Below are 21,728 nucleotides of genomic sequence, written 5' to 3'. Positions count from 1 at the left end.
GCTTATGAAACCAGTTGGATACATGTCCATTATGTTTGCTGAATTCTCTATTTGACAATTAAAAATAAATTGAAATGAAATAACCAATGAATAATCTTCTCCATGCACAAACTTCATTTCATGGAATTTTGCTGGAAAAATGTTCTGATTTGACCCTTTCCCAAAGTTGTGTGCAATGACAGTTTTTGTCTAGTCAACATGAGGTTTACAAGTATTCAGGGTGGCTGCTGCCTTTGCTCAGAAGAGAGCCCCAGTTTTGCTCATTTTGATTTGAAAACTGGTCTGTTCTGCTCAAAATCTGTCATTTCCTCTACAGGTGGGCCTGCTGTTGCTTAAAAATGTTGTGTATCTTAGCAAAAGTCTAAGATAAACTGAAAACATTTTTGAATTCTGTGAATTTAGAGAAGTTTTGCATTTCATCATCAATATTTTGATTACTCTAAACCTGAGACTGTTTCCAGGGAATCTAAATGGCCAAGCTAAAGGTACCCTTCGGCAGCTTTTAATGATGCTACTTGTATTTGAAGAGCAGAAAAACCTTTGGTAAAATTACTAGTGACGGTAGTGGGTAGTATAACTGAAATTATGCTGAATCAAGGTCTTCTTGAAAGGTTCATGAAAAGACGTGCACTAGTTAAAACTTTTTTTCTCTTGACACCAGAAAAGGTTGACTTCTTTTTCTGCCTCTGACAGTGCAGTGGCTAAGTGCCTGATATCTCCCCTTCCCACTGTGAATGAGGAGTTAGGGAGCAGGCAGTCATGGCTTCCCCCACTACCACATGGAGCAGCTAGTAGAGATAATAAGGTATATTTGCTGTCCCCGTGGAAAATTGGAACTCGGGAGGGGGTCTCTGCAGCATCGTGCTTTCTGGGGGCTCATCATGGTGCTCCATCCATGCAACATGCCGTTCTCAGGGCTGAGTCAAACGCCAGAGTCTGGACCTTGGGGAGCAAAGGAAAATACTTCCTGCCTGGTGTACAAATGCTAGCAAATGGGTATCATCTGTCAATCAAGTTTTTTAAAATACATTCAATGGAGGGCTGGTATAAACGCTGCTGCTGTGGCCTTCTTAAAGCATAATGAAGATGAAAGATGACACAACTAGCTACCCCCAAATCTCATTCCGGTTGTGTTGCACACTGGATCCTCAGCTCTTAAATCAAGAAACTGTTTTTCCTCTGAGGCTCATTTGTGTTCTAGATTTCTGTGTATTGCAATAGGCATTTCTTTGATCAAAAAAACCCCCCACAGCCCTGCAAAAAAATTTTTACATTTCTTTACCAGCTATTATTATCTGCCTTCTCTAATAGATAGCTTGTCAGCATGGTGTCCAGAGAATAGGACTTGCACTTCTAATTCTCTGTGTACTGTTTAGAAAACGTCCCTTGAATACTTCAAGTGGTAAGAGTCTACATCTGGATGAGCTGATAACAGTGCAAGGCCCCTTACATAAGCTTGCTGACACAGAGGTCTATGACGCATCAAAACTTCCATTCTTTCTCCTTTTTCCTCCTCGTCATTTCAAATCCCAAAACAGCTGGCACTACTAGGGTTGGAATTTACTGTGCAGAGGATTAACACATTAGGAAAGTATTAGTGACTTAAGCTACCAAGACAGCTTAACATCATTCACGTTTCCAATTTTAAGAGAAAATTCAACATCCAACCTGACTGGGGGGGTCATCAAAAATTAAAAATTTAGATCCCCAGTTTTTATGAGCACAGCATCAACGGTATTCCAGGACGTCATGTACAGTTCACAATGCAGAATATATTACAGTGTGTCCTTCTGTCTTATGTCAAAAACATCCTGCTTTATCTCTGGGACAGTGGTTTTCTGATAAGAAACCAAGGGCTGCCAGGAAACGTATTAATTCAGAAGGCATGCATTTGATTTTTTTTTTTTAAGCCTTCAGCACTCTATGGTGTCAGCTACTATAAATTACTAGACTACGTTGATTTACAGATTAATTATTAATTAAAAGAAGCTTATGAATTTTTCAGTATTTTTCTCATTGTACATTACCAAATCAAACCACCTTTTACTAGCAAAAGATCCCTCTAAAAGCCTTACATCAAAGCTGCAAATTGTCACCCGTATTGTTATCTTGTTCAGCACAGACTTACATTGTGTTTACTTTGAAATATTTAACCAAACATTTGCTGAGTTAGATGGCACATGTCATGGTTGAGTGGTAAGCACCATAAAACTTTTTCTTTGAAGCCTTTGGGTATTGTGGTTGCATGATTTGCCATTTGTATGGTGGTGTTTCAGAGCATATTAATGTTTCAAAAAGCACAAAACAATCTGCAGTATGTAGGTTGATTATTAAATGCATACAAGCCTGTACTTAGCATCACAGCCATAGAAGCAGTACAATTGATGAATATCTTCTTTAAATGGTTAATAGTAGTATGCTAGGCTACTACATTGATAAGCTTAAATGGGTGAAAATCAGCTCTCTGCAATGAATCAGCATAAGGCACCGGTGCTTCACTGAAATAGGGCTTACTCGAGGGAACTATGTCTCAAAATAGTCATCGGCTTTATGCTGCCCCTATGCACAGTGGGTGAATTTCACCCAAAGGGACTTGGTTAAATGCAGCTTCGTTATATAATGGTTGGTGTATTATTGTTCTTGCACAACAAAAAAAAATTGACCATTTTCTTCTGTATACATCTAAATTTCACTAAATTCAGAGATTCACTATAATCCCTTTTATTTAAAAAAAAGCAAACTAAGGAAAAGAACCAGACTTGAAACCTGCCAGTTCTGCTTGTAGCTGGTGTGTGTGTGAGTATGTTACTCTTGCTACTAACCTTGTCTTCCTTTCACCAGCCTCCCTCTAATCTCCTATACCAGCTCGACTGGATCCGGTATTTAACTAGAAAACAAACTGTTCAGATCGTGGATTGTCTTTTTTATTCTCTTTGTACAGTGCCTGGCTCAGTCAGGCCTTCATCTTCATTGGACTCTCTAGGAGCTGCTGTAATGAAAAGAACAATAATAATAATGATGTTCCTTGCCTGCCTTTTACATCTTGTATTCCTTGATATTAATGCTGTTGTATTTGGCAGCCTACAAGACTGCCATGCTTAGGATATATAAGGGGTTGTGACAGGATATACCAGGCATTTGCTGCCCCCTACTGAAAGTCCCACTGCCTTGGCACAACCCACCCTATGATGCTATCCTTGTGGAAAAGAGCAGCGAGTTTGGACCTCCAGGGATTGCCTATTTGTTGGTCCTCCAGTGGCTAAAAGGGCCAGGAGCAAGAAGAAGCCAATCCTAGGAGCCTAGCAGGCCAGTTTAAAAAAAAAAAAAAAAAAAAAAAGGCTGGCTGTTTCTTTTAAAGCAGTTCTGGGTGAGCAAAGGAAGGTTCTCCCTATCTTAACCTGACAAACGTGGCCTGGTCGTGGATCAGTGATGGAGTGTTTTATGTTATGGACTTTAGTGTTCAGGTGGCCATTTTTGAGTCAAATGTTAATTTATTTCCTGTAACGTGAACTGAGCTTTCTCTGCAGACCCCCGGCTCAGGCGAGTCCATGATATGGTCCTGTACATACCCATTCTTCAGAGACAGAGAGGGAATAGAACACTTTAGCTGTCACCTCTCTTGGATTTCTATCTCCTGAAAGGCTATTTTTTAACGTCTGATCCTGCCCCACTGAAATGCATGGGAGTGTTTGCCATTGATATCCGTGAGCACAGAGTCAACCCTGAGACTGTACGCTCTCCAGGTTCAAGGGCTCTTTTCATCTTTGTGTCTTGTACAGCATCACTTAGGTTGTTGTGATTAAGCAAATTACTGTTTGCAATGATCCACAAGCTGCTATGATAATTTGTAAAAAGTGGAGGTACTGCATCGCCAACGTCTTATATTCAAAAGCAGTGCAAGGCGCAGGCTGAGACTAGTTTGCAGCCAGAATGATGTGGAAACCTTTCACAACGGGGAAAATGTTCAGACAAACGAGTCCTTGTTAACCCCGAGGCAGCATGAATCAGGACTTCCTGATGTTTATTTTGAAGCAGCACGCAGCATTAGGAGTGACTGGCAGGAAGGGGTTAAAATGATCCCAACACTTTTTGGCCTTCTTGCTGCTGTCTTGTATGGTTGGAGACAATAGTGTAGACAGTGTTTGTCACATTTAAGTTGTATATTTTAAGTGCCAGGCTAATAGTTGAAGAATATATTTGTATGTTTCATCTTTTTATTAAAAATCCTTCTAGTTCATCATGAGGATATTTCTTCAGGCCTAAATATTTAAGGATGCACAACACTTCACTTGAAGTGTGGTATTGTAGTCTTACTTCCCTAGTATTTACATAAGAGCATCATCTATTTAAACAACATTCGGCACTTGTGAGGTCACATCTGGAGTATTGCGTCCAGTTTTGGGGCCCCCCCACTACAGAAGGGATGTAGACAAATTGGAGAGAGTCCAGTGGAGGGCAATGAAAATGATCAGGGAGCTGGGGCACATGACTTGCAAGGAAAGGCTGAGGGAACTGGGCTTGTTTAGTCTACAGAAGAGAAGAGTAAGGGGGGATTTGATAGCTGCTTTCAACTATCTGAAGGGGGGTTCCAAAGAGGATGGAGCTCGGCTGTTCTCAGTGGTGGCAGATGACAGAACAAGAAGCAATGGTCTCAAGTTGCAGTGGGGGAGGTCTAGGTTGGAAATTAGGAAACAATATTTCACTAGGAGCGTGGTGAAGCACTGGAATGAGTTACCTAGGGAGGTGGTGGAATCTCCATCCATAGAGGTTTTTAAGCCCTTGACAAAGCCCTGGCTGGGATAATTTAGATGTTGGTCCTGCTTTGAGCAGGGGGTTGGACTAGATGATCTCCTGAGGTCTCTTCTAACCCTAATCTTCTATGATTCTCTGAACAAATAGAATAAAAAAGTAAAAAGAAAAGGAGTACCCGTGGCACCTTAGAGACTAACAAATTTATTAGAGCATAAGCTTTCGTGAGCTACAGCTCACTTCATCGGATGCACCGATGAAGTGAGCTGTAGCTCACGAAAGCTTATGCTCTAATAAATTTGTTAGTCTCTAAGGTGCCACGGGTACTCCTTTTCTTTTTGCGAATACAGACTAACACGGCTGCTACTCTGAAACCAATAAAAAAGTAAAATCAGTTCTTACACCACTCAACTCCTTATGTGTTATGAATCACAACTTGCTTATATTATTGACAAAATCTAATGTTAACAGCTAACAGAACCTGTGTAGCTATGGGATTATCAGCTGGTTTGTATCCAGCCTCATCCTCAGTCATCACAATTAAGGTCTGACTGCCAAATCAGCATTACTACTGCTGATTTTAAAAAAGCAGAAAGCACATGCATAGCTTGATTTTGTTTTTCAGAAATAAGTTGGGCTTGAAGAGGTTTCTTAACTCTCTTGTTTTAAACAATCTGAGACTTATATAATGAAGAGGGAATAAATATGGCACGCTGATATCATGTCCAGTCACTTTTTTGACTACAACTGCACTTTGATGGGTTTGTTTTTAATCTGTAACAACAAAGCCCTTGCTAGAGCATTTAAACTGGGATCAATGGTGGCCTATTATTTTGAATTGATGAAAACCCATATTAACTCCAATGAAGTTCCTTCTGGTTGATATAACTGAGATCAGAATCTTGACTGATAACCTTAAAACATAAAGCATGGTTCAGGGTGTGCACGTATCTTAGTAGCAAACTGAACAGTGTAAGAATGCATCCAATGAAGTGAGCTGTAGCTCACGAAAGCTTATGCTCAAATAAATTGTTAGTCTCTAAGGTGCCACAAGTATTCCTTTTCTTTTTGTGAATACAGACTAACACGGCTGCTACTCTGAAAAGTGTAAGACTTGAAACTGGTTTGATTCAGATTTATTTACTGCTTCATCTTAGTGTTTCACTCCATATTGTTTAAAATAGTTCAGGTTAAATTACTAGTGGTTGTTTTCCTTCTCCTCTGACTTTTCTTCCTCCTCCTAAAGTGCAGTGTCTTTTATTCATGATGTCCCTAAAGTACAGAAGTTGAGTTTGCCATGTTCTCATGGTGAGTGTGACTCAGTGTCGTAGACTCCAACTTTGAATGCTAATTGGCAAGGTTGTCATAATGAAGAGGCTCTATTAATAACCTGAAACAGTTCTTGAGTAGGGTTTATAAATTGTCGAGGGTGTATCAATTGTCTTCAATCATAGGATGGATTGTTACTAAAGTCCTCCTTATGTCAATAACCTCCTTTTAAAAAAATATTGCATCCAGTCAAAGAATATTTCATAAACAGTTTGTATATAAGCCAATCTTTTTGCCAGATTCTTTTACTGTAAATGAACAGTCAACATTTGGTAACTACAAATAAATGTACCCTGCTGTACATTCAGATGCAGACAACTCTGGTTCTGATACATTTTTGTTTCTAGTTTGAGTTAAATCTACATATTTTTAAACTTTTAACAACTGTAGCACCAAGGAAAATCTTTTGTCAGGGCAAACGGAAAGAAATAATGGCATGTGTGGATAGACATAAGAAAAGACCCAATATGCAACTAGGCAGTTGTGTAATGAGCAGATTAGAATTGGAAATGGAGCATGTCCTGTATTTCTGACATGTTGGTGAAAAAAAAAACTGGCATATGTGACATATCTTATGTACACTGAGATTTATAGTACTTTTTCAGACTTAATTGACTGGGGCAACCTTATGATTTATCTCTTTGCTTTATTCATAGCACACCCATAAAAAGTCATAATGCAGAACCAGACTAATTCAATTTCTCTTTGACCTTGTAAATCATTTATATATTGGGCTGTCAGTTTTTGAATACAAAGTATGCATACACACTGCAGAAAATAAATTGCTGACTCTTTAGCTAAGAAATTGAGCTTTGATTGTTGTAGTTTCCTGTCGCCAGATTGTTCAATATTGCTTGGATAACTTATTTTACGTTAACTGTTTAACTGTGTTTCACAAGCAAATTATATTTCAACATTCCCAATCTAGGATCCGTGCCCTCATTAGCACTAGTCCTTACTCTACAAGGAGAAAGAATTCTACTGTATTTGGTAAACTAAGGCCATGTCTACACTATGGGTGCTACAGCAGCACATCTGTGGCGCTGTAGCTATGTTGCCGTAGCACTGTAGTGTAGATGCTTGCTACAGTGATGGAAGGGGTTTTTCTGTAGCTGTAATCCACCTCTCTGAGCGGCAATAGCTAGGTTGATGGAAAAGTTCTTCCACTTACTTAGCCATGTCTACGCTCAGGGATAGGTTGGCACAGATAAGGTTAACTTAGCAATGTTAACCTAACGTTTCAGTGTAGACCAGGCCTAAGTTTCACTAATATTATGCTACTAGTTCTAGATAAGTTTTCAAAGAATGAGTGATAGCCATGGAGCTGCCATGTTATTGGGAGTCAAGTACTTTAAAAGCCTGCATAATGTTTTAAAATTGTAAAAGATATGTGGCTCTTCATATCGCTTTGTTCAACTGGTCATGGCAACGCTTCCTTTTAAAAAGGAATGTTTTGCCCTCCAGATCAGGACTGAGAATGCTGCTGTGGATGTAACCTCATAACACAAATAATTTCCCTAGTCATATCCTTCCTTTCACAAGAGAGGTTCACACAGTTTTCTCCAGCTGCAGCGTTACTGGAAAATGCCTGCAAAATCCTGATAGTCTAGAAAGTGCTGCTGTCAGGCATTGTGCTGGCTTATTAGCATATTAGAAGGACAGCTCTCCTAGAAGGCAACATCCTTGATTTCTAAATTTAGAATGCGGGTTACTTGGGGTAATCAACCTCAATTACTGTCACTCAAATTGAACTTGGAATAACAGTTTCTGTTTCAGAGTTCTAAAGGAAATGGGAACTTGGCATGGTACATTTCCCGCATTTAACGGAGCTGCTCTAAAAGAGTCTGTTCAGTCCAGTGGAAGCAAGTCCGCACAATGCATTTGTTAATGGGGAAGGTATTTGGGGAACATGATGCAGCGGGGAGGGTTTAACAAAGTGTCACAGAGGGCCTGATCCTGAGAGGAGCTGAGATCCCACAGCTCCTATTGGTTTCAGGACCATAGCCACATAGTGCTTTCCTATAAGAATCCAGAGCAACACTGTGTTGAGTTCTGATCTTAAAAGATCAAATTATGAAATACTTGTGGTGCAGCCACAGGGGATGGAGTACAAATAAGCCTGAGCCAAAGGTCATTGACAGGAATAGAAATGCTCTCATTGACCTCAGTGAGCTTTGGATCAGGCCCACGATGCTTAGCAGGTTTGTTGCTTATGTTAAATCAGTGACTGAGGCCTTTAAATTGAATCAGAAATATATATTCCCTCAATGCCAGCTGTAATGACTGAACTCTCTGGGAAATCAGACCTACTAAAGCACATCAGCATACATACATAACTGAGGGGAAAAGAAACGTTTAAGTTATGCAATGAGACGATAGGAAGGAAAGTGGCACACCTGCCTGTACAGTGTTTTGATGGTATATTGCAAATACATTCAAACCTAAGCGCTGCTATCTAGTCATATTGGGAATTGAAACTAGAATGGTCGCTGTAGCTGTAACTTTCCAGACTGCACTGCACCAGGCAAGTGGTTGCTCCGTGGAGCAATTTGTCTCTGGAGAAGGATAATACATAGGGAGATAGTTACAGCAACTCTAATCCAGGTTATAAAATTGCTTTATGGGAAGCTGTGACTGAGAGCAATAGTGGTACAATGTCTTATGGTGATGTTGCTTTCCAACAGGCAGAACAGGTCACTCTGACCATCAATGTTAGAAGAGCCAAATAGCAAGATGAGATATGGATAGGAGAAAGAAAACCCTAATTTAAATGTGGTTGACTTCAGTAAAACTTGGAGGGGCTTGATAAGTTTTTTCTTACAAGAAACAAGAAGTGGCATTGGTACTGTCACAGAACGAATATTGTGCTCCTAGATATTAGTTTTTGATTCCCCAGCCTCCTAAACAGATACTACTAGGAAACTGTGACGAGACTCCGTTTCCACTTGTATTAAGGAATATTTACAAAAGAGAGATGAACCAGAACAATATTGAAATGTTTAATGTTGCAGAACTTGATGACACTCCGTATCTTGTCAAAAGAAGAGTTGCTATCAGCACTCCTACTTCTCATTGTCGGTTTGAAGTTTTCAGGTTCCTGCTGTGTCTCAATTTACCTGAAGGAGTTTATAGACACTTTCCCAGCTATAACTACAGTTTAAAGTCAGCATGAAGTTGGGCATTTGACTGGTCCAAAAATACTTGGTCACTTGACTAGTCAAACTTTGGTCAAATAGTGTTGAATAATGTCAAAAATGGTCAAACACTTTAAAGTAGTAATTTATTAGAACAGTAATAAAGAGTAAGACTCTGGTCTCCTGTAGGTTTAGCCTTGGATAAATATTTGCCTAATTATTTAAGAAAAAAAAGTGACTTAACTGAGTTGTTTGAGCTCAGAGTAAGGCAAAATACAATGAATTAAGTTCTTAACAATGAAAGAATAATTATTACCTTTTTAGCAATGGTTGGTTAGCATTTAAATACAAACTTTAAGACAACATTTGAAAATGAAAAAAAAACGAAGTTAAAATGCAATAAAACAAAAACATTACAATTATAAAAAAAACAAAACAAAAAACCTCCTCTTTAAGTGCACTTATGGTAGGTAAGCAGCAGGCCAACTCCTCAAGTACCTTGCTTTTCATTATCTCTTTCTTTAACAGCTTCGTTGCTTCATCTATATCTTTATCATCATCATTTTAATGCATTTTGTAAACTATGTACATTGGTGGCCTTGTATACAAATAAAGACTCACACCCCCATGCAATCTTCTGTTCTAGAAGATTCCAGTGAATCAAGAGGCTCAACTTTCAGTTAGATCATCTTTTTCGCATCAGATGGCCTGAGCACATAGTAAAGCGAGTGATCGAGACATTTAAGTAAGCTTGCTAACAATCAGAAAGGTAGGCCACTGCCAACATAAGGGCATTCTTGCTGAAATATTTGATTGTTTGACTGTGGTGAAATAGGCAGGTGGCTGACTGGCCAGTTAACTGGCTTGCCAAGCCTCAGTTGGCACCTTCTTATTCCTCTTATCAGGGATGGATTTACACTTTACGTGCCTCTGAATACAGCATCTTCAGTGCCTCTGCCTACAGCTGACCTTCGTGTTTTCTGTGGGGGAAAAAAAAAAAAAAAAGAAAGAAACTTTTAACCCACTTTTAACTCCTAGGCATCTGTAGAACGCCGATGCCCCTAAGCGCATGCCTACTGTACCTAACTGGAAATCCGGTCCTGCCTCCTGTATGCTCCTTTTGGGTCTGATTCTGATTTCACTTACACTTGTACCAATGCTGAAGATAATGACTTACCCCAGAGTTACACTGATGTAAGAGAGAGTTAGCCCGAGTGTCATAGAAACCTGCTGGAACTGCGTGCTTAACTGTCACATGCAACTCCTTCCTGTTAGAGCTTTCAGAGTCAGTGCAACTGTGAACAGCACACTGCAGGATTCCACGCAGCGGACTGTGAAAAGATCTCGCTCTTGAACGCTTCAGCTAATTGGTGGTCTAGATTGGCTGTAGTGAGGGTTACGGTCTTAAGGAAAAAGAGAGAGAGAGAAGACACACAACAGTATTGCAAAGCAAACTAATGACCGTAAGAATTTTCAAAGGCTGGTTAAGTCAGTGTGTGTCGAGGTGAATATTGTGTACACCTGCATATAGCACACAACAAATAGAAAAGCACAGCTATACTTTCACTGTTATGATCCCTGCAAGCTAGGAAGTTATTTCCTGTATGACATGGTAGTGAAGCCCTTACCCAATCTTTATTCAGTCCAAATTGCTACGGAAGTCAATAGATTCAAGAACTTTTAATGTAATGGGCCAAATCGTCAGCTAGTGTAAACCAGCATTGCACCAGTAACTTCAGTGGATGCACAACAGCTGAGGGTCTAGCCTAGTGTTTATGTAAATGTGGATACTATACTGAAATTTTAAATTCTCTAGGAATTATTATGCATGAATCACAAAAGTATTGATATAATCCTTCAGACAATAAAACATCAGAGTATCCTCTTTTATTTTTCTCTCTTAATCTGTTAAGACTCTTTTTGAATCTATTATCTATGCTTTTTATTGCCATTAAAATAAAACTGGTGCCTACTGTGGCCCTCTCAGAATAGCCTCAGCACTTGGTACCAAATCACTGGGACATTTGCCTCATGAAAGACTTCAGGACTGAGCCTCTGCTTTTAACTGCTAGGGAAAGAGCAGTGCTGAAAACAGTACATTGTGTCCATGGAAATGTGTGATGGGACTTCTAACTTCAACAAATGTGTAAATACAAATAATGGAGAAGGTAGCTACTCTTTTACCTACCCTTGCATATCTTAGCAGTTTATAACAGTACTGATGACCTTTGGGTAGAGTGCTTTCAGGCGTCTGCTAACCAACCACATTTTAGGCCTTGGCTTCCCTCCCGCCATTAGTCCTTAACTGCCATTAAATGCCCTCCCCATCAGTCACAGTTGGTTAATTAAAATCTCCAACAGACCAAATTGATCTGACACAAGGAACACTGCAAGGCATTTAAATCAAAAATAAAATAAAATGGAAACTTCAAGAGCAGCCTGTCACGTCCTCTGCTGAACAAACTGGAACCCTGGTCACCACAGCTTTTCCTCGTATTTTTAGACCAAACAAGAACCTGGAGCACTTGCTGTGCATAATAGTTGCAATGGCAGGACTGATGAGAGTCCAGAGCATGAATCCTTAGCTTGTATTCCAGAACCTGAAGCTGAAAATGAACAATTGGAGGAAGAGGACGAGATGCTACAGGAATAGGATGTTGCTATGTCCTTGAAAGTAGGGGGGGTTAGCAAATGTAGTGAAAGCCTGAAAAATAAAAGGGACAGTGAAGTGTGTTTTGGAGTTATTGTCCTCCTCAGCAAAACATCTTCCTTTCCTCTTTATATAGGTACAGATATCTTCTGATGTTGTAGGTTGACGTGCTAATTAAAGGCATGCCGCCATTACCGTCTCAGGAATCCTGTACAGGAGGCTAGTGCATTCCTGAACTGTGCCTTTGGGCTCCCCAAGAGCCTGAATGAAGCCTAAAATGTTGACCTATCGGTAACACAACTAATGGAGAAAGCATAATGTGAAAAGGCAGGGTAGACTTTGCCCTAGAAGCAAGGAAATTTGGGCCTTAGTTCATACACTGAGTTTATCTCCAGTAAATTCCCACCATGCCTCATATGTAAGGCTAAGATTTTGGCATGGGTATTTTTAGTAAAAGTCACTGACAGGATGTGGTCAATAAACAATAAATGATGGAAGCCAGAGCTCCGCTGCCCAGGGCTGACAGCCCAAGCCCTGCCATGAGGGGCTGAAGTTGCAAAGGTCATATAAAATCACATAATCTGATCGACTCAGCCTTACTCATGTGCCTCTGTGAGACCAACTCTACGTCCCCTATTTGCTCCTCTCTGCTGCCCTCCGCAGTAGTGCTATTATAAGTGGCAATGATACTGGTTTTCCCATATCAGTGAATGTAGAACTGGCCTAGCAGCCCAGGGGGATTCATATATCTGTCCATGACGGAATTTCTACTCACAGAGGTAGCTACGTGGGCATCTAATGCAGTCTGACAAAATGCGTTCAACTAAGCATGTTTGTTTAAAGAATTTTTGGAAAAATTAATCAATATGCGCCTGTACCATGCCTTGCACAAAGGAGCCGGACCTTGATTGGTGCCTATCAGAACTAGTGCAATACAAATCTTAAATAAGAATGTAGTGAAGTCGTACGCTCTGAGAAGCTGAACAAGCTTCTCCTGGGTGATGCTTTGGTGGCCTTTTTTCATCCAAAAAATCATCAGTTTACCTTTTTTCTGTTTTGCCACACAGCTGGATAATCCAGATGAGCAAGCAGCGCAGATCAGACGAGAGTTAGACGGACGCCTTCAAATGGCAGATCAAATTGCGAAGGTAAGAAAACTCTAAGTAGTAACTGGCACATACATAGCTCCATGGAGCCACCATGCACCCCTCTTCTCAGGGCCTGCTCCTCAGGGATGCTGAGTCCCCACAGCCCCCAGTGAAATTAGTGGGAACAACAGTCACTCTGTTTCTTAATGTCAGGCCCCAAATTCCTGTTGGGGGATGAGTGTGAGCGCTGGAGAGGTGCTGATGGAAATGGCACTCTGAGGTGTTTGGGTTTTGTTCCTAGAAGCAGCTATTTTGTTAGGAGCTGGGGTTGGTTCCTCTGTTTCTTTCCCTGCCAGTAGGTAACCTTCCCTCAATGACTCCAGACTTGCTAGTGCACACAGAATCACATTTGGCCAAATATCAGTGCTGTGCGAGGGTGGATTGGCACTCTCCTGGCCTAGTGTCAGACTCCTGTCTCGGACAACACCCTCCTCGCATGTTACAGTTGAATTGCCTTTGATATCTATCCAGTGCAGCAGGCCTATAAGCCCTCCCTCAAAACTAACCTTGGCAACAAAGCATCTGGAACCACACCACTCCGCTGGGGCAGACTGTCACCACACCACAGCTTGCTGAAGCAAGTAATTTCTCTGTTTGGTATCAGGGTAACTCTCTCACACAGTTTCAGATGACCAAAAAGGATAATAGCTTTGGGAGCTTTGCCACTGACTTCATTGGGGCCAGGATTTCACCTCTGATTTTTGCCAAATCTCCTGAGACTTGTATCAGACCCCAAATGTGAGTGGCATAACTTGTTTGCTCTGCAACACCATGCTCAGTACCTCTGTGATCTAACTGAAATGTTTCAGTCAATAGTTAGGACAGGATACCCCATTAGAAGAAGAGAGAAAAACAAAAATCCTAGTAGAAATCTAATCAGCAAACTAAATACACTTCAGTTCAGGATGCAAATAACAAATCAGAACTCCCCACTTCCACCAGCAGCCAGTGTTGTGAAAAAGCTGGTTTTGCCCTTTCCCACCAAACATACGGAATAAATGCAGACTGCCAGCATATCTCCAGCCCCGTCAGTGGCACTCAGGTGGGTTCCTCATTCCTGAGGATAAACACCCATGCACTCTCCTCTTTGCAAACACAGAAAAGTCAGTCTCTTTATATATCTGGTAAAAATCTGACTCTGTCAAAGCCCTCCCATATCAGTGAGCAAATAAGACTCCATACTTTCCTGACAGAGCTAGATAATAAAATAATCCTGAATGGACTTTACAAGACAGATTTGATCAACACCCCTGCTACAAAATGAATGACCAATTCTGACCCCCTCTGGTTTATTCTAGAGAAGAAAAGACACACTATGAGTCCCTCCATGGTAAACTGTAATTCCCTGAAGTATAAATGTGGTTATTGTACCAGAATTTTGAAGCCTTCTACAAGGAATGCAATCTTGAAGCTGCTTCTAAGTAAAGTATTTTGAGATCACTGGGAGTAAAGTATGTATTTGTAGTCTATTATTAATTATTTAGCAGCAGCACCTGTGGGTACATCACATCCTTACAGATTGCTTTGCATTTTTCAAAGCACTGTACAAACCTTCATCACTGCATCCTTGGGAGGGTAGCTAGTATGATCCCTATTTTACAGATGGAGAAAATGAGCTGTCTGAGAGCCATATGGCAAGTTAGTGGCAGATAGATAATCAAAACTGACTCTCCTTCCCCTCTTTTAAATCAGCGTGGCCTATTATTTTAAGGAAGATATTGAACCGTCTCTTGTTTCTTTAAAAGAAACTCTACATGAAGTATTGTCCTCATCTAAGGTTTTGAGAATGTTAGCTGGTCGTTTGGGTACTGATTCAAGAGGTTCTACCTATTTATTTATTTATTTATTTATTTAACTTTATGTTTACTACATTTTTGAATGAGGGCAGTACTATTTATAACTCCTGGCAGTCAGCAGAGGATGCAACTGCACGAGTTATATTTGCAAACATAAATATACCATTTTCATTTCCCCCAAGTACAGTAAAACATAAACAAGCCGCTACTAGGCCTATGAGACTAGGCCATGTGAAAGCTACTATAACAAATATATTCTGAAACTCCCTTTTGCAGGGCTCAACTTTCAAAACGCAACTTCAGAGCGTGGAGGGAAATTCTTTGAAACCAGCATATCAGTCATGATAATATATTCAGTACATATAATTACCTAATCCCTTGACCACGATTACTGCTAGCCACCAATTTAGCATGTCAAAATCCTACAGCAACTGCATATTAAGATACTTGCTATTCTCACAACTCCATGGATGCTGCTTTTTTCTGTCATCCAAATGATTTTCTGGATCCTTCTTTATAGTTTCTGCACAAAGTTAGTTTCTGTGCTCACGTATCACAGCCAGTAATTCAGTTCCAGGCTAGTCTTTAATTTTATGAAAAGAAAAATCTCTAATTTACTGAAAAAGAAAAGGAGGACTTGTGGCACCTTAGAGACTAACAAATTTATTTGAGCATAAGCTTTCGTGAGCTACAGCTCACTTCATCGGATGTATCATGCACGGTGATTGATTGTGCACTAAATCGATGCATTAAAAAGTACTTTGCAGCACCAAGGTGCCCATCACTGAGTTTGTTATAATGGTAGATTAACTCATCATGTAAGAAATTAAAGTTAGAATATTTTCAATTAAGATGTGATGGAAGCTGTGCGGTCTAGTAGGACCAAGAGGCAGGAGTGCCCCAGTGCTGTTGTCTTTGCTGAACCACTTAATGGCCAGCTATGGGACCTTGAACAAGTTATTTGCCCAGGATCACTCAGTAACCTGATCCACGCACTGGAACACTCGAGCAGAGCTGTGTGTCTTTTCTTATGCCCAGAACAGCTCAAATGCAGCTTTTGGTGTTCAGTGGAGTCCTGCTTTGGGCCCCACTTCTGCAAAGCACCTATGCATGTGCTTAAAATCAGCTGAACTTAAGGACTTACTTAAAGTTAAGCACATGTTTCAAATGCTCTACTGAATGGGGATGGACTGCTGCACCTATTTCTCACTTATTAAATGAAAGCAGAATTATGGCTGGCAGTCTCCTTGCACCAAGCCAGAGGTATATTTTTCAGCGCAGTTGAGAGCATCTCGCATCTCACCCTATGTGGTTCCCCCTTTTCCCCCATTTCCCCAGGTGGGCTTGAAAAAACTGCGGGGAGGCCAGCCAGAGACTCCAGCCAGTAGGAGCAAATTCAGAAGTAGCCCAGGCAGGGATCTTGCAACGCTAGTGATGTCCAAGAATTTGAGTTTTGACTGGGCTTTCTCTGCCCTGTGCCAGTTGGCTGTTTGCTCTAACCCTTTCTTGCGGCATCCTTCGTAGTCTCTCTTCACCACAGGTTCATCCCACACCTGCCCTCCTTCCTCTTCTCCTTGCTCTGTCCCCCTTCCCTTCAATGTCCCTCTCCCTTTTTCTTCTTTCCATTTAGCTGGTCTCCTCCTAACCAAATCCTGCTCACTCACCCCCACAAAAAAAAATCCTAGAACTACCATGCCATTTGCAGCCCTCACATTGTTCACTCTGCCTGTGTTAGACTACTTTCCCCACCCTGTATCTGGCCTGTTTAGACTGTAAGCTCTTTAGGGCAGGGACAGCCTATTTGTACAGGGCCATTTAGTCTGCAGAAGAGAAGAGTTAGGGGGGGATTCGATAGCAGCCTTCAACTACCTGAAGGGAGGTTCCAAAGAGGATGGAGCTCAGCTGTTCTTGGGGGTGGCAGATGACAGAACAAGGAGCAGTGGTCTCCAGTTGCAGTGGGGGAGGTCTAGGATATTAGGAAACACTATTTCACTAGGAGGGCAGTGAAGCACTGGAATGGGTTATCTAGGGACGTAGTGGAATCTCCATCCTTGGAGGTTTTTAAGGCCCGGCCTGACAAAGCCCTGTCTGGGATGATTTAGTTGAGGTTGGCCCTTCTTTGAGCAGGGGGTTGGACTAGATGACTTCCTGAGGTCTCTTCCAACTCTAATTTTCTATGATTGTAGCACAATGCCGCCCCACTCTTGGTTGTCCCATAGGCAATTATTAATTATATAATTTATGTCTTGTCCCTATATTTGGGGGTTAAGGTTAATAGTTTAGGGCAAAATTCTCTTTCGAGCACACAGCCTAGACGGAGGGGAGTTCTATGGAAGGGATGGAATCCTCCAGCCAGATGGCTCCCCACTCACGGGGCTATCACAGCCTTCCCCCTGTTGCATCCACCCCTCCACAGGTGGGAGGTCTGGGGTATGAATCATGTGTTTCTATGAGCCAGACACAATGAAGCCCTAGGCCTGATTAAGGCCTTTGGGTGATACCATCATAATCATAATGGAGTCTATCGCTGAGGATCCGTTGGCTGCAGTCCTGCCTCTCTTCCAGTCAATCCCCTTGTGCGAGAGCAGTGGGACCCTTCCTACATGGGGCTCACTCCTTCCTGCTCTTTCTGCTTCACCACAGTGCTATCCGTCCCTGCCATCCTGCCTCAGCTCGCTAACTCCCACCCAGACATCTCATCTGCTGTATCATCACCTGCTACTTCTGCCTTCTCTCACCCACCTGTGTCATTATCTCGGCCTCCCATTGCTCCCCAGACAGCTCATGAAAGGGCAGAGTCCCCTCCGGTTCTCAGCACCACACACATGCGCTGTCAGTATTAGAAGCTCAGGCCCCATCCCACAGTTTTCTATTAGCATTTAAAGGAACAAACATGCATGTTTCTGGACTGCTTTATTCCTCTTACCTCCCCTTTAGCCTTAGAGACTCCTCCTGTCCTTTTTCTTTGACTTGGACTTACTGAGACTCACCTGGTCCTCCTGTCAGGATGAGTCAACAGAATAGCCCTGCGTCTCCATATAATGTCCTAGAACTGATAACCTAATACACGGATAAATCCATCTTGCCCCATTTCCAAAGTTCCTCAACTCTCCACCCTCAAAATCGGTCCTGCTCATCCCACTTGCCAGCCATCTATTGACCCTCCCACCACCCCATGAATATCTATCCAATTTGTTCCTCCTCTGAGCTGCCTCTCACACACAACCCAGATTTCCAACCTGTCTCTCAGATGTGTCCACCCACTTCAATGGGAGTCTCGTCTGAACAAGAACTACAGGGTTTGGGCCTTGATGGAGAAGCTACTGGTAACAAATAGTGAGCTTTTGTTTCTGATAAAAAGAAAAGGAGTACTTGTGGCACCTTAGAGACTAACAAATTTATTAGAGCATAAGCTTTCGTGAGCTACAGCTCACTTCATCGGATGCATTATCACGAAAGCTTATGCTCTAATAAATTGTTAGTCTCTAAGGTGCCACAAGTACTCCTTTTCTTTTTGCGAATACAGACTAACACGGCTGCTACTCTGAAACCTTTGTTTCTAATAGTTACTGCATTTGAAATGTGATGTATGGAAGCAGTGCAGAAGGTGGTACTTTGGGAGAGATGAATAGTGCAGGGACGGGACATAAATGTTTGAGCATCAGTGCTTTCAAAAATATCTCCCACGATTTAAAAATAATTGGGATTTTTTTATGGGTGGTCTCTGTCTTATGTAATGCTCGGGCCAGCAAACAACACGATTAGATAGTTTGTCTTAGGCCAGGAATAATTTACTTAAGAGGAGAGTTTCTGACAATGGAGATTTGAGGTTGAAGGCTGCATTTTAATTGCCTGGCACAAGTGTTGCTTTGATATGTGTTTGTAATGAATAAACCATTGCGTACTCTCTGATGCACTCTGCCAGGTTGTGTTGCTGTTTGTATTTCTTCTACAGCCTTAAGAAGGTTTCTTGGCAGAAACATAGTCTTGTTTTCTTTTCCAGGGTGCATTTTATGAACCTCTTTTTATGGTGTCATTATGAACTGTCAGCCCTTGAGTGAGAAGATATTTCTCAAGTCGTCTCCACAGTTCTGTTTTTAGAGCTTTTTCTGGAAGTGAACTCTGACTAGATAGCTTATGCCTCGCACAGTTACTGGTGCCCCCTATAAAACAGTCAAAAGCAGAGATGAGTTAGAGGGATGGACAGAAGCATCAGATGTCTTAGGACAGTCCTGGAATTAGAGGCTCGTGTCTTCGAAGGGGATGGATAGTCCTGGATTTGGATCCTTGGATAGTAAAATAATAAAACATTTCCAGCAAGCTTTTACTGACAATGTCTATGGCTTTTTAATTTGTGAGCTCTGGCCAGAGGTGTTGGAACTATTTGTGTAGTGGGGGTGCTGAGAGCCATTGAACCAAACTGCAAACCCTGTTTAAAATGACAACCACTTCAAGCTAGGGGGTGCTGCAGCACCTTCTGCACCCCAAGCTCAGCCCCTATGCTGCTGGCACCAGAGGTGGCACCGGGGGGGGGGCTTGCAGGGGCTGTAGTCACCCCAAAATGTGCCGTAGCCACCACTTGCCAGCCGCCCAACTTTGAAGGCAGAGGGGAGAGAGTGGTGGCTGCTGGCCAGGCACCCAGCTCAGTCAGTGGTAGTTGCACCACTGGCAGAAGCATGGGAGTAAGCCTGGGCAGGAGTGCAGGAGGCCTGAGAGCAGCCCCGGCTCCACCGTGCTGCCCAGGGCAGGTTGAAGGTCTAGGACACCCCATAGCTGCCTGGACTTGACCGACCTGACTCCTGGGCCCTGCCCCCTATCGCTGCTGCTCCCTGGGCTGTTAGAGGGGAGGGAAGGGGGGGCAGAATTTAGGAGGAGCAGGGGGCAAGGCCTCATGGCAAGTGGGGACACAGCCTCCCCACTTTTCTGTCTAGCCCACCTCAGCCCCCCTCCCCCTCCACAGGGAAGAGGCTCACGCTGCCCCTGGCTGGCACCCATTTCTGTCACTGAAGTTGTACCGAATGAATTTGGGGGTAGATTCTGGTCTGTTGTCACTAGCTTAGGAAACACTTAGGGACAGATTGTAAGTGTTCACTACCTGCCGTGTTGTTGGGATAACGTTTCCAAAAGCACCTATCTCCCATTCTCAAACATGACTTTCGCACGTAGGAGCCATTGGAAGTCAATGGGATTAGGGTTCTTAAGTCATTTAGGGATGGGTATGTCTACACTGACAAAACAAAAAACCCTCCACGGCAGTGAGTCTCAAAGCCTGGGTCAACTGACTCAGGGCTAAACGTCGCCATGTAGGCTTTACTTCTCAAGGTGGGGGGTCTCAGATCCTGGGCTGGAGCCTGACCTGGCATGTCTACCCTGCTATTTCTAGCCCTGGAGTGCGAGCCGGAGTCAGTTGACCCGGGTCTGACACTCACTGCCATGGGGTTTTTTTTGTTGTTGCAGGGTAGACATATCCTTATGTGTATTTGAAAGTTTTACTGCCGGTCCCCAGCACCCACATGCTCCCATTGTGACAATGTGCTGAACTCCTGAAAATCTAGTCACCCACTGAAGTGCCTAGATGGAAGCTGAGCTCTCTTTTGACATTAGGCCTCAACTGCAGGTTTTGAGGCCTTCTGAAAATCTTGGCCTGAAAGAGAGATTGCCCTTTGAATTACCTGCCTGGCCAGTTTGCTGCAAAGAAATTGCAGGGAAGATGCTGAGGGGACTAGAATCATTCACTGCTTCATTTCCCGCCAGTGTTTATTCCTCATTTAGTTAATGACTTAGCAGCAGGCCCTGCCCGCTCCTAGCACAGGTGGGGTAGGGAGTGGAACGGGTGTGTGTCCCAGGAGTTTGTGAAGCATGCATGGAGCCCACATGGAGTTCCCATGTCCCTTCTGAGCTATGGAGCTCTGCCAGAGCTGCATATGCCCTGGCAGGTAGGTGAGACCTAGGGCTGGTGGATCTGTACAAACCCTTCTCTGGCTATGGATGAGAATGAGGTGGGGGGGAGCTGTGGGGGCTACTGCTGCCCCAAGGCCTCTCCTGCCTGCCCCTTGGGAGGGAATACTTGGTTAGCCCAGGCTGCTGCCCATTGCTTGGGCTCAGTGCAGCAACCAGGACTTAGGCCTTAGGATCCTGAGCTTTTAACTGGGGTAAAGCTTAGTCGGTCACCTCTAAACTCCCATCCCATGGTAGCAGTGCCCGTGGCCTAGATCCCCATTAGCACTTCAGAACCATAATGAGGCAACCAGGGGGTGTTTAAGAAAACAGCTGGGAGACCTGGAGTCAGAGCCTAGGTGACATCACAAGTGAAATGGACAACCTCGCCCAAATCACTGACAAATATTTGGCCACATATACAAACCCAACCCACAGCAGGGCACAACTGGCAATGCTTGCTCGGGGGTAGGGCATGCTTGTAGCCGAGGCACTGGCCTGGCACTGCGGAGATCAGGATTCAATTCCTGGCTCTATTGCAGACTCTGGGTGACCTTGGAGAAATCACTTCTCAGTGCCTCAGTCCCACCTGTGTAAAAAGGGGACAATAATCCTTTTGAACCCTTCTGTGGGGGCGTTGTGAGAATAAATCCTGGTGTGTTTGTGCTACGGATGCTATGCAGCTAGATAGGAAATTCCCAAGGCATATTGGAGTGTTGCAGATCGTAATAAAGGTGAACTGACAGAGCTGCATGTAGGAGAAGACAGTTCTGGTGCACATGCCAGCTGGGCCCATGCAGAGTAGAGCCCTGCAACCCAAGAGCACTTGACTACAAGCGTTGGGTTCAGGTTGTGCGTGAAAAACAACCCGAGGCTCTCTGGGTCAGATCGTCTGTGATCACCTCCTCCTGCCCATGGGGTCAGCACAACAGCTGCCTATCCCACTCCTGCTGGCTGTCGCCACCTCTCTCAGCTCTGCGTGGGC

The 21,728-nt window shown here is 42.9% G+C and overlaps 1 protein-coding gene across 35 annotated transcripts in view; it reads left to right on the top strand.

The window, feature by feature from the left end:
- CADPS (calcium dependent secretion activator) overlaps positions 1–21,728 on the top strand; it is a 381,267-nt gene that overhangs the window by 150,379 nt on the left and 209,160 nt on the right. For all 35 annotated transcript variants that reach the window (XM_043518602.1, XM_043518607.1, XM_043518606.1 and 32 more), the window contains exon 4: positions 12,930–13,010. In XM_043518602.1, coding sequence (XP_043374537.1) covers positions 12,930–13,010 — 81 coding nt within the window. The remainder of the gene's footprint in view (positions 1–12,929; positions 13,011–21,728) is intronic.

This window comes from Dermochelys coriacea, chromosome 7 (assembly GCF_009764565.3).
Source record: "Dermochelys coriacea isolate rDerCor1 chromosome 7, rDerCor1.pri.v4, whole genome shotgun sequence".
NCBI classification, from domain to species: domain Eukaryota; kingdom Metazoa; phylum Chordata; order Testudines; family Dermochelyidae; genus Dermochelys; species Dermochelys coriacea.
The sequence above is the reverse complement of the archived record's forward strand: the minus strand, read 5'-3'. Positions and strand labels throughout refer to the sequence as shown.